Source organism: Ornithodoros turicata, chromosome 9 (genome assembly GCF_037126465.1).
Source record: "Ornithodoros turicata isolate Travis chromosome 9, ASM3712646v1, whole genome shotgun sequence".
Taxonomy (NCBI): domain Eukaryota; kingdom Metazoa; phylum Arthropoda; class Arachnida; order Ixodida; family Argasidae; genus Ornithodoros; species Ornithodoros turicata.
The window spans coordinates 1,315,765-1,328,867 of NC_088209.1; the positions used below are offsets into that span (position 1 = coordinate 1,315,765).

At 44.0% G+C, this 13,103-nt stretch overlaps 1 protein-coding gene across 1 annotated transcript in view; it reads right to left on the bottom strand.

Moving 5' to 3' along the window:
* Positions 1-1,419: 1,419 nt before the first annotated feature.
* LOC135368050 (ubiquitin carboxyl-terminal hydrolase isozyme L5-like) overlaps positions 1,420-13,103 on the bottom strand; it is a 29,355-nt gene continuing 17,671 nt past the window's right edge. Inside the window, exon 11 of the mRNA XM_064601129.1 lies at positions 1,420-1,571. Within this exon, the coding sequence (XP_064457199.1) occupies positions 1,521-1,571 (51 nt within the window). The 3' untranslated portion in view covers positions 1,420-1,520. The remainder of the gene's footprint in view (positions 1,572-13,103) is intronic.

Sequence of the window (13,103 nt, forward strand, 5' to 3'; positions counted from 1 at the left end):
GCCTTTGTTATATTACATTTGTCACTGCGATTCTGTGTGTCAAACAAAATGTACCAAGAGCTGAGGTCAATGTTGTAAAAGTTTTTTTTTTATCATAGGCGTGCAACTATATCACAGTTATTTATAGAATGGTTTCTGTGCTAGCTGTTCCAAGTTACTTCATAATGCTCAGTTAGGATATTCTGCACGCGCTAAACACAAGTTGTATCGAATGTATGAATATATGAAATATATGAATGCATGAATATATATGATTTCATCTGACCGGGTAGACTTTTATCTTTCACATACGTAATCATTGGAACACACGCATTCAAGGTATAATGCACCATCCTTGAATGTTCTATGTGCAACAGCGTGCTTCAGAATATACCTGCCGCTGAAACCAAAAACTTAGTTTATATGTAGTTATTTCCTGACCGGTAGCACCCCACACAAAGTCAAGTCCACCACACAGGTGCGGTCATCTGCTAACATATTTTAGCACCATTTAATGAATGCCCGTACACGAAACGAATCAAACCTCGAACCTCTCCCGGACGCATTCTGTACGGACTCTGAACCCTCTCCCGGGCCATAACAGCAGTGGTTATTCAGGCACGACCTGAATAACCACTGCTGTTATTCGGCGCAAAAACTGTAGCGAAGGGATCTTATGTTGCATTCTTGCACATTTGTACACTTATATTCATTGTTATTGTTGATTAGTACATTGTACATTTAGATCAGTGGAAACAGGAATTTTGAGTTTTTCCTTTATATATTTTTAAATACTTGTTCTCGCGACGTAAGATAAAAGGTACAGGGAAGGACAGCTATACACAAGCGACGAATAAATATTTGGGCGAGAGCAGCCAAAAGACTAAAACAAAATCTCGCTTGGAACAAAGGAGGCAGTGTTTCCCTTCAAAAGCACACAGGAGATTTTGCTTTTCGCAGTGCGGCACTTTTTGTCAACTTCCACACCATATCAGCGTTCTAAGTATCGCATTTCAACAATGTACCACAATATGTGAGGCACTGAGCGGTATTTCATCCAGAAACACTGCGATATCCACGTAGAAAAGCCAGAGCCTGGTGCGTCCGATCATGCCGTATCCCCACTAGGGCATCCGTCGCAGCGCCACCTACAGTTCGATCTCGAGGTGACTAGAGGAGGCGTTGGAATAGCATAAAGGACCAAAACCGGTCGTGCGGTCTCCCCACTTCTGTCTTCCCCATAGTGCGCCATCTAGTGAAGACAGGGATAATCCTATCCGGCACCTCAAGGTCATACGCATCAGTCCATATCAGTAGGTAAGTCTGTACAGCACCCAGAAAGATGGCATTACATGGTTAAGATCTATATTCGGGTTTTACTGTATTCTTGGCGGGGTATTAAGTGCTACATCGAGACGAGAAAATACGAGGCACGCTGCGTGAGGGGGATAACCTGCAATTTTTATTGCATTTGCAATTGCATTTCTTGAATTCCAATGTCTCTGTACAGCAAAAGGGAAAGAAGTCGTCCTTCAAGCTGCTCACTTTGACTTCTCCACGTGTTTTCGCTTCTCCAACGCCTTTTGTTTTGCCTAGAAATGAAAGAGGAAGTGTGTCGAGAGTTATATCAAAAGCATACTTGAGTATCGAGTCTCACAACATTTGATACCACAAAATGTAAATCATGCAAGCAAGAATGCACGAGTTATTGCTTGCAGAATAAAATTTCAGAATTGCACCATTTTATATTATAACAGTCCTGGTCAGTGACTCAGGTTGAATTGAAGGCGTAACGCTTTGCATGACAAGCAGTAGTAACACAGAGGGTCTGAACCGGAGCTGAACCACAACCGCTAAAAACCATTATTCTTTATTGAAAGGGAACTGAACTGCAAACATTTGTTTCAGCAAGCCCCTTGCACAGCATGGAGAAAAATTCATTCCACCAGCAGGCAAGATCACGTTTTTTGCTTTATGAGGAGCACCTTGTGTGAAGCTCTTGCCCTTCATCAACCAAACTATGAATCTTGTCTCATTCGTGGCAGTGTGTATTTCCTCGAAAAGTTAAAAGAGAAGCAGATAGCAACATGCTTGCTTCACAATAAGGTCAAGTGTACTAGGAACACAGACAGACAGGACAAGGCACTACTCGCAACTCGACAATTTTAATGGGAAGAACCAGAACAGAGAATGCCGATCTGCAGATAATGCAGATACACAACAGACCAAAAAACCGGAAACCACTGGACTCCACCAGAAACTTCACATCAGGCTCCAACAGATCCCCATAGAGCCCATAGTTTGAGATAATTCACGCAACACTGGGCACATGACCAATGAGAGTGCAACATTGTAGAAATTATGCATAGCCAGTCGGCAACCAGGACCCTTAACCTTTGGCTGACCTTTTGGCCGGTTCTGGCTACCATCGACTTCTACTGGATTTCACGCCTGCCGACATTGAAGATAACTGAAGCCTTTTTTGGCTAAAAGAAATATTTATTTGACACAAAGCAGTGATTCAAAGATCTGATACATGGGTGCACTGTGAATACAAAGTCCACTGCGTTGTTGACACACTGCAAGCACATTCGAACTTGAAGCAAAACGAACGCACGTTACTTTCTTAATATCGAGCAGTCTCATGAGGGCATACAATTTTACGACGAGCATCTTCTTTCGCTGCTTAAAAGCGCTTGTGTGGCACTTAATCCTGTCTTTTGTTGTCAGCCCTCGAAATCCGACGGTGCCCGAACGTGTTCTTCACTCTCCAACTGCTTCAACTCACGAAGCATTCCAGTGTCCAATGCACTACAGGGTCACGTTTACCTCTCTTCTTGATATTACAACAAAATCAATATATAAGCATCCAGCATTTTGAATGGTTGATGGTGCGCGACATCAATATGACGTGCGGCCATTGTCACAGGGGCATCACAGAGCAGGGCATGAGTGCAGTGAATATTTGGCCAGTTTGGAACCACCATTTACTTTTTGACACAATTTTTGGAAAATGTTCGCCATCAGCACCTTACCACAATGCATTAAAAAAGTTCACCTTGTATATCTGTTTATTGACCTTTTAAGCCCGGTCCACACTATTGCGGCTGTGTGAGTATGCGTTCCAACGCGTTAAGCTGTTCACATACAGTTGCTGTCCAATTTTTCGGACTCAGCGGGGATCGTGCAAAAGTCAGAATGATCGAGCGATACAAAAAAACTAATTCTGCTTCAAAATAAACTTTACCAAGCACTAGTAGACTGGAAAAATTTATCGATGCTTTCCTAACGTGCTTCCAGCTATGCCTGATATCAGCTTCTATTTTTTGAAGCATTTCGCCACTGTACACTGACAGAGGCACCGCCGTCATCAAGTCGGCTTCACCTAATGCATGCGTGCTTTAGGTGAAGCTGACTCTACATCGCTATTATGGGTGGGAGGCACGTGCTGGGCCTTTTGAATCAAGCCATTCACCAAAAACGAAGACTCAAAAGTATTATGTACAGACCTCTTCTACTCAGAAGAATGGAAAATGAACAATCACTGCCTATTTTTTGCTTCAATGTTTGAGTTGGTTTGAATGAGTCAATGTTAATGTTTGAACGAGTCCGAATAATCGAGCATGTCCAAAAAATCAGGGTCCGAAAAATTGGTCGGCGACTGTATATGAAGGACAGCAAGCAACTGCAAGCCCCGACCAATGGGCATCTTGCCTCACCTCACGAGGAAGAAGAGGAAGCATTCTTCTTCTGCCTGGAGCAAGGCCTGGATCTCCTTGCATTCAGTTGCGCCGGTGATGCAGAGCAACCTGCACACGCGTGCATAGGAACGCAATAGTGTGAACCGGGCGTTATAAGGTAAAACACACATCTCTGTAGCTCCCCATTTCATGACACCCTCAACATCTGCAGCTTTAACAATCATTAAGGCAGAAATATGGCTCGTGTGAGATATACAGTCAGATGCTTTGACTAATGAAGAAATGTTTTCAGGATGATACATGACACTTTTTGTGGCTACTGCAAATATGCTTAAAATAGCCCTTGGTGACATACTGTAGGCGTAGAGGACAGCTGGAACAAACGCATAAATAGACAGAGTTGAATTGGACATTGTCCAAATTAACCAAAGTCCCTGTTACCTATCAAGAGTGGGCTATGAGGGAACTTCCTTTACAGACAAGAACGACTACTGTGTCAGAGAAATGGCTAAGGGTTTCTAATATCTTCTTGCAGGCCCAGCAAACCGTAAATATCTCTGGGACATCCCTACAAGGTCGCAAACGTTCGGAATGTCTAGACATCCAAAGGATATCCCACAATGACACTCGCATTTTGGTCTTTTGCAACAAACAACAGATGTCCTATATACGTCTGCAGGATATCGTACTCGGAATGTTTAAATATCTCGTAGAAAGCAGCCTGAAGATCCCAGGGATATCCATTCGATATCCAGGAGAGAGGGATTGGGCACTTCATCACAAAAAAGTCATCAACGCAATCATCAGGGTGACATCAACCAATCTGCTGGTAGGGAAAGGGGAGATAACTGGATATGATACGCTTCTGTCACATTCATTTAACCACGACTAATTACATTCGAGCCCAATGAGGTGCTAGAGGTGTCACTGTCAACGATGCCATGCTTACAGAGGAATTGACAGAATGGCGTAAATGCAGGCTAGCTGGTGGATAAATTCCATGATAGGCAAGCCTGAGCGATGGGCAAGACACATAAACAAACACAAACACGAAGGCTCAAAAAGCTTTGAGCCTTCGTGTTTGTGTTTGTTTACGTGTATTGCCCATCGCTCAGGCTTGCCTATCATGGAATTACAGAGGAATCCAAGGTCTATGGACGCTCCTTGATGGCCAGTTCTGCAGTTCTTTAAGCAACAAAGAGGTACGCAGAGTATGCTTACCGCTGACCATGCAATGCTATCACTGAAACTACTACAGATTAAAAACGCAACGAAAGAGGCACAAAGCTCAATTATTCAATTTCTACAAGTATTGTAAAATCCTTTATCCTGCAAACGAAGTTTTTACAAAACGGGTGTATATTTGCTGCCACTAAATTTTAGTTTTGTGATATCTAGATGCTCAAGTTTATGGCTTGGTTGCTTCACTTGCCTTAAATTATCCATATTATATTTAATTATGGCAATAAAGCAGTTCACGCACCTAAATTTCGTGAATTTGTCAATTTGTAAAAGTTAGGGGCATATGAACAATAAGGTCTTCACAGTAAACTGAAAGATGTTCAACAGGTCCTCCTCATTTGTAGCAAGTCATAGCACAAACTTGTGTTATGCACAGGGTCTTCTTTGGCACATATAATAGGATGTTTGTTGATATGAGAACTGCACCAATACAGGGTGTGTGCAGAAAAACATGACCCGCATTTAGGCACATAGCTTGTTGCCTACCTAACTAACGAACTTCCGGTGGCGCACGATGGCGTATTTATGCGTGCGAAATCCGCAGAAAAATTGTGCAAGCCATACTCAGCTTAAAAAATAAACGGAACAACGAAAACGTCGGCTTCCGTGCATCAGAATAGGGCAACATGGTGGACAACAGGCTGTATGTGAAAGGGCAACACGGTGGACGTAGGAGAGTTGTGTTCAAGTACCGCTAGGGGAGCTATCGGTGCATAAATCGAAACGATGTCCCACATGGATGCTCGTCGGTAGTACCCCTAGCGGTGCCTGCACATAACTCTCATGAGACGGAAATGCACTACAATGCACTGTCATGACCGCCCTATTCTAATGCATGGAAGCCCATGTTTTCGCGCTCTGTTTATTTTTTTACACTGAGTATGGCTTCCAGGATTTTTTTGTAGCTTTCGGACGCATAAATACGCCGTCGTGCGCCACCGGAAGTTCCTCGACTAAGTAGACAACGAGTTACATGTAAAAATGCGGGTCATGTTTTTCTGCACACACCCTGTACATGTATCTGCACGAATGGTCAGGGTGATGCTAATGAGTTTCGACTGTAGACCCACATTCAGGAGAGACATGAGGCTACACAGTATAGCAGAGGTGCCTAAGTAGTGGTCCGTATTGCCTCTGAGCCAAAAAAGAAAAAAGAAAAAAGAAGGACTGGCCAAGCTTCATTAACGGTCGTGGCGTTATCATTGGGCCTTTGTACTAACGCAGTTTATTTTGCGTTAATTAGCGAAGACGACAAAAGTAACACAAAGACAGCCAGGGAATGTCAAATCTTCAACTTTTAACCATATGGTGTTGAGACGTTGAAAGTTCGACATTTCCTATCTGTGTATGTGTTGCTTTTGTAGTCTTCACTGATGAGTAGAGCACAGATTTTTGTGGGAATACATGTATGTTTTTAGTTCCGATATGGTTTCGTATCTGCATGATGAAAAAAAGCTCTTGGTCGTGGTTTGGGGCTGATCAGAAGGCTTCTATGGTGCTCCATGTTTTGTGCCACGTTGTGGCACACATCGCATGAAAATGCACGGAAAGTGCATATTTTGCCATATTTTTAAGTGAGAGAGCTTGCTTCTTTTTTTCAGGGATAGTTTTGCTGGTTTCGGGACTGCATTGGGCTGTCTTTTGCCGTAATCAAACATTTTCCATGCTTTGTTGAGGTGAGGTGCAGTGTTGAGCCCATACCCTCGCTGCTCCATCGGCCACAGCGTGCATGGCTGATGGGCCTTACTTCACCAACGTCACATTACTGTTATGAAGACAGGCAACATTTGCGTTTTAATCGGCATGATGCAGTGCCCAAGTCAAAGCCATGATGAAGCAAGCCTGCGCATGACCAACACAAACGTTGCTTCATTTTGCCCCTGCTCTGGCTTGTTTCGTCCATGAGCTAGACTGCGTTTACGCTATTTAATCAATCACAAATGCAAAGCCTTCAACTCCATGATTTATACGTGTAGTGAAAGTATCCTTCGCAATGTTGTGCAGAATGAATGCAGCTTTATTTTACCGTGTAATCCCTAAGAAAATGCTCACTTTAAAATAGGCATTTGGTGCACTGTTCCCTTACTAAAAGCAACGAAAAACTTCACATACAGTATTCAGGATTTTTACTGAATATTTTGATTTTTTTAAAAAAGAAATCCCGAAGTTGAGAATTTCAGCTAAACTGGCAAACTTTGTGATGTGAAAACTCGCAATGTGGAGGTGTTTACAGCATAGAAGATAGCGCCCATGGATCGAGTGTCGCGTCGTCTATGAGCCCAGAAAAGATCTCCAGGGCGTTTGTTGTTTGACGGGCGTAGTGAATTTTTAAAGTTTCTACGGTTCGACAAACATGAAGCTGCGCGAAGCACACACTGTGGACGGTGTTCACGCAGCAAGTGGCCATCTTGTTCTTAGTTTTTCTTTTTACTTTTTACAATGGCACCAGCCTGGCCGAGCATTAACTCTCTACGGGTCAGCTGACCCATGCCTGGGTATTGCATGGCGCTGCGCAATGGGTGGTGCGACGAAAATATCTTTATGGCTCCAGGGATAATCCGTTTAAGATTGTTTCGTCTTACGTTTTGCTGTATCGGGTGCACATCTGGTGCTTTCCCTAGAGTGTTCTGTTGTGTTTGGAACAAGCAGTGAGATCCGAGACGTCGCGAACTTCCGTTGACAAGTTTCCAAGACGTCGGAATTGCCACAGCCTCTGACCGGAGTTGCCATTGAACGATTTGAGCAAGTGCTTTCCCGCTCAGTGCTCTGTTTTGCCTTTGTGGTGCTTATGACGGACCTATCCAGCGGCAAGGACCCACTGGCGGCAGTTACAGTGGCTCTCTGCACTTGCACATTTGGACCCAAAAATTGTTCTCCAACTCCCGGCACCTTAGTTGACTTTTCAGCCCTTCAACGTGAGGATCAGTTCCTCATATCATCAAGGTCTCGCCGAAACCCAAACGGTATTACCGAAATTTGTGGATACCGATATGGGTCCCGCACGACGTATTTTCGCACGAGGCGCGATTCCTAGCCTCCCAATTCCAGCACGCCGTCCTCGTTCCTGGTACTCGCAAATACCTTCAATTCCGACTCGTTTCCCAAACCCATATAAGTGTAAAGGTGACATATACTTCAGCGAAGAGCAGCGTGCTCTGCGTGTACAAGGACTATACAGAGTCAAGCGGTCTGCCCATGTTCAGTCCATCTAACCATGAGCAAGCATCATCAATAAAGGAGCTGTTGAAATAGAGATGTTGCTTGAAATTGAACCAACGCAGCTCAGTTACCAGTAATAGTAGGACGCGACGGATGCGACATGGGAGTAAGTATTGTGCAGCCCCGATACGTGCCGCAAAATACTGGAATTAATACGAAGAAATACCCTCAACTCTATAACCACTTGCTTGCTGCGGGTTCAAGCTTGTCTTAGCGGGTGCAATGGTACAGACAGAAAAAAAAAAAAGAAAGAACAGGAAGACGCAAGACGCTGCTTGCGGTGCACCGTTCCACCGTGCTACGTGTACTCAGCGCAGCTTCATGTTTGTCGTACCATAGCAACTTAAAAATTCACTACGCGCTTTAAACAAAAAACACCCTGAAGATATTTTTGTAGTGATTACCGGGACACTGGGCTACAGTTCTGTGGAAATTTCAGCGCTGTCCCACCTTCACTTTTAGCGCTATTTATTGTCAAAAGTTTCAAATTTTCCATCAAATTTCCAAATTTCGCGCCTTTTTGTAGCCAAACGGTCCAGAGTCCGGCCGTCAAACTTTTTCGGTGAGTCATATTGGCGGGCCCCAACGAGGAAAAAATATAACATTGAGATTTCTATGTACGGTGTTTTCAGGAAAAATTGCTCAACATGGCGGATTTTGCACGTTCTTTGTGCTAGCTCGGCTCGCGAATTATTGGCTCGGCACGACCGAGATCGTAAACAGAACTAGCGTGACCCTTTCGAAACAGCGTCCCGCTTCAATTTGTCGGATTGGTAAAACCATTTTTGTTCAGTGCCCGCTTAGACGCACCATGGGTTTAGGACCGGCGCAGGAGTACGAAGCCCCCTGGCGGCGGTTCTATGCCGACCCCAGGCAAAACACTTCGCTGGCATTACGTTCAGGTGGACGACGACAACATATATTTTTCTCATGGAAATCTGAGATGGTCGAGCGCCATCATCGGGACGTTAACTGGAATGACCCAGGTCGTTTTATTCTTACTTTGTACGAAAGTATCTGAAGGTATGTATGTCGTTGCGGACAACCCTGTTCATGTTTGGTACAACATACGCCTGATAATAATAATAATTCGTGGTCTTTCGTTGCGAGACAACTGTCTGCGAGCAGGTGTTTTCTGTGATGAACCTGAATAAGCCAGTTACACTCGCAACTAACAAGCCAACAAACACCTCAATGCAATCCATAAGATTGAAACTGCACAATCACTTACACACACAATTGGTGCAAGAGTTAAAAACCTGGATGGATGCGCCAAGTTTTCTCACGACACAGCAAATAAAGAGGACTGCTGATCCTGTGACTGAGCAACGCTAAGTAACAGTACACGTATTATGTTCTGTGTTGTGTCAGGTATGACAGAAATAGCCTAACCCACTGATACGGTATGTGGCTCGCGCAGTTTTTCTATTGCTCAATGCAGCCCGCGGACACCAATGGGTTCGGCACCCCTGCAGTATAGCAAAACACAATGGAACCTTGACAATACAACCTCAGACAATAACGTGTATTGTCAAGATTGCACCATGTTGTATAAATTTTCCCCCATATTCTATCAATTTACCGATAGAAATAAGTTTTTCTTCGTTAGCGCGATACGCCAACATTCCCACTTTGGGACTCCAGTTCAATGAACATGAAGCTACTCCCAAAGGTGCCATTATTGGTGGAAGATTTCCTTTCCTTTTCACCTTTCTCGCACGTTCATTATGCCTGAGCGCACATGGACAAAAGTAACACTTCATGAAGCCAGCTTCACTTACACACAATGCACTAGTTTATACTTGAGCAATGTTCAAGTTATGTGAAGCACCCTGTATATGCAATGTGTCTGCTTTCATTAAGGACGGTTCTCTTTTTCTCTTCCCAGAAATGCAAAAAACTCAAAAGCTGCACAGATACCATCTTTTCAGTCAAGCTATGCTGCAGGACAAACACGGGAGCGTGACTGTCCAGTCATCTAAACATCATCTAAACATCATCTAAAATTAATTAAGCCACATTTTTATCACAGGGTTCGGATACACATTGAACTGGATACACGGATTGTTTAAATCCAGCCTATCTTTAAAAAATCCTGAAAGGTGGGATATCCGTTGCCAGATTTTGTCGTGCCAATCACCCGAATGTGAAACCAAGCAGTATACCAAAACAAAGGAGCACCTGAAGGACAACTCTCTATCTGGGGAAGGCCACTTCTCTGGAATGCCGAGTTGCAAGATAAACAACTTTGCGGCCCATGTAAGCGGCGTTCCGCCACCTCCAATTTAAATATACCTAGAAACCTCTAATTAAAAGATGGTTGCTTAATTTCGAGTAATTAGCCATCTGGTAGCTTTAATATCTTCCCTGCTGTCAAAGCACTTGCACAGATGGATTTTTAAGCAAAAATGTAAGACCTACATTTAATAAAAACAAACAGCCTGTAACACAGACACCAAATGCAGTTGGAGTTTTTTTGCTGTGGTGCGGAAACCATTCCCGAAGCTGTACAGAACGACCTGCCAAGTGCACCACAAAGAGAAATCAAGAGAGTCTTGAAGCTCAAACTGACTGACACAGGGGCTTTGAACCGCTGAAACACTTCATAAGTGCCACATTGAACAGAGTGAAAATGAGCATGGTGATGTCAAGGTATCCTGCGTATACCGAATTCACCAGCATAATTCAGTCGCTGCCCGATTTCTGGACTTTCAGGAGCACCTTTCCAAATTATCGAGCAGTTCAACATCACACTAGACGGAGACAAAAACAACTACTGCTTACTCGCAACTGAAACAAGCGCATAGGTCGGCGAATTCATTCATGATGGCCTTCACCGACTTCATTCACCATCACCTCATAGAGAATGATGTGATGTTGAATGAAGGGCATGATGTGATGTGAAGCTGAAGTTGAATGAACAGCATGATGTGAAGCGAAGTTGAAGTTGAATGAAGGGCTATGATGTGATGTGAAGTTGATGTTGAAGTTGATGTTGAAGTTGAATGAAGGGCTATGATGGGATTTGAAGTTGAAGTCCGCATAATGGGTTTTGAAGTTGAAGTCAGCGTGATTGGTTTTGAAGTTGAAGTCAGCGTGATTGGTTTTGAAGTTGAAGTCAGCGTGTGTGGGTTTGGAAGTCGAAGTCCGTGTGTTGGGTTTTGAAGTCAGCGCGATGGTTTTTAAGGGGAAGTCAGCGGGATGGGTTTTGAAGCTGAAGTCTGCACGATGGATTTTGAAGATGACGGATAGGTTTCGAAGTCCTCATAATAGGTTTTGAAGCTGACAATGTTTAGTCGATGTCTAACGTTCACGTGTCGTGACTGTTACTTGTGCGAACCCGTGCGGAGTGAATGGCAAATGTGTATTGGAGTGCACCGAGCGCACATAAACGCTTCGCGTTTCGTGTCTGGTGTTGGCGTACGGGCCTGGCGGACTTCGTCCCCCCCCCCCCTTGTTGAGTATCGGCGGTCGCAGGGAGGGAAGTGTCTGGAACGCGTTACTCTCTGGTGTAGTGGGGCGCGGAGGGCAATGTCATGTAGCCGGAGGCAACTGTATGTTGCGAATGTGAGCGGTAGATTAGATCGAGATGCGATTTGGCGTTCTGCGGTCGCGCGGTCTGCACGTTGCGGTTGTTCAGTTTGACTCATTTGCTCGCCTACAGCTATAATGTGCGTATATATGTATATTGGATGGGTTTGGATTTGAGCCTCCGCCTTTGGTCGCGTACGCGCGTTTGACTAAACGACAGTAGATTGCTGTCATGCTGACGAAGTGTGTTTTATTAGGCTTATTTTGTGTCTTCTTAGATTGCTTATTTTTCCTTTATGTGATTGGGATCCAAATAGGACAAGATCGGGCTGGCATTGTTTTTGTGGACGTCTTTTATTTTAAATGTAATACGCAGAGGTCACTATAGGTCTCTTATTTATCTGAGGTGCATAGGTCACGTTTTGGGGAATTATGTGTTCGGCATGTATGTAGCATCCATCGGACACAAGTGTTCCATCAGAGCACGCAGCTGCGATTTCTCAGATATTCATCGCCAATAAAGTACATTTCAGCACAGGCGGAGAAGTTAATTACCACCCAAAAGTCGGTAGTTACGAGTTACGTCATTAGGCTAAATATGTAATGAAGTTACAACCTTCAAGTTATCAAAATGAAATTAAGTGAGAAATGAAAGTTCTTGCAACCATGCCGAAATTAAGTTCGGAGCGGAGTTCCGGATATATCCTGTCAATTGGGCACAAAGTGAGAATTGGAATTCCAAGTTCTGCGAGTTCCCATTTTCCGCGCACATTTCATAGAACGTTGCCAGTGGCCTTACCACCTTCCCCGTAGAAAAATGCACTCCAAGCTCTGCTGCGACCTAACTCAGAAGCACGTTGGAATTGCGTTTGCGTACATCCAGTACATCGCGCTGCAACAAGGCGGAGCAGACAGGCTGCTGGCGCCGTGCAAAATAAAAAGAAAGGAGCCCGCGTTGTGCGTTCTGCCTGCTTGGACGTGAAGCGAAATAGAAATTTCTAACTTTGCTCATGATACTTTTGCGAAGTTACCTCAAAAAGTGACTAACACTACAGTCAAGTGATTATGATGAGAGGCTGTTTCAAACATCAAATAAAAACAGGTAAGGGTGGGAATTGTTGTGTCGTGGGAACTGTGTCGACACATATTTATTTAGAGATTTTGAGAGAGGAAAAAAAAAACGTTTCATGGACTGTAAGTTGGTGGTCTTCCGGGCTCCTTGCAGTCTTCACTTCAATTTGCGCGTCACATTCTGTATGTATTACATGTGTCCAAACGCTTCGGTCGTTAAGAACTCACTCAGTGTTCGTCCGTATATACCCTCCTCGGAGGAAAAAGAATACAATGGGTTACACTTTTCCGAGGACAGATTCTCAGTTTTTGGTGTCAGTGATTTATCCAGACCATGATACATCTCTGTGACACCCCCCA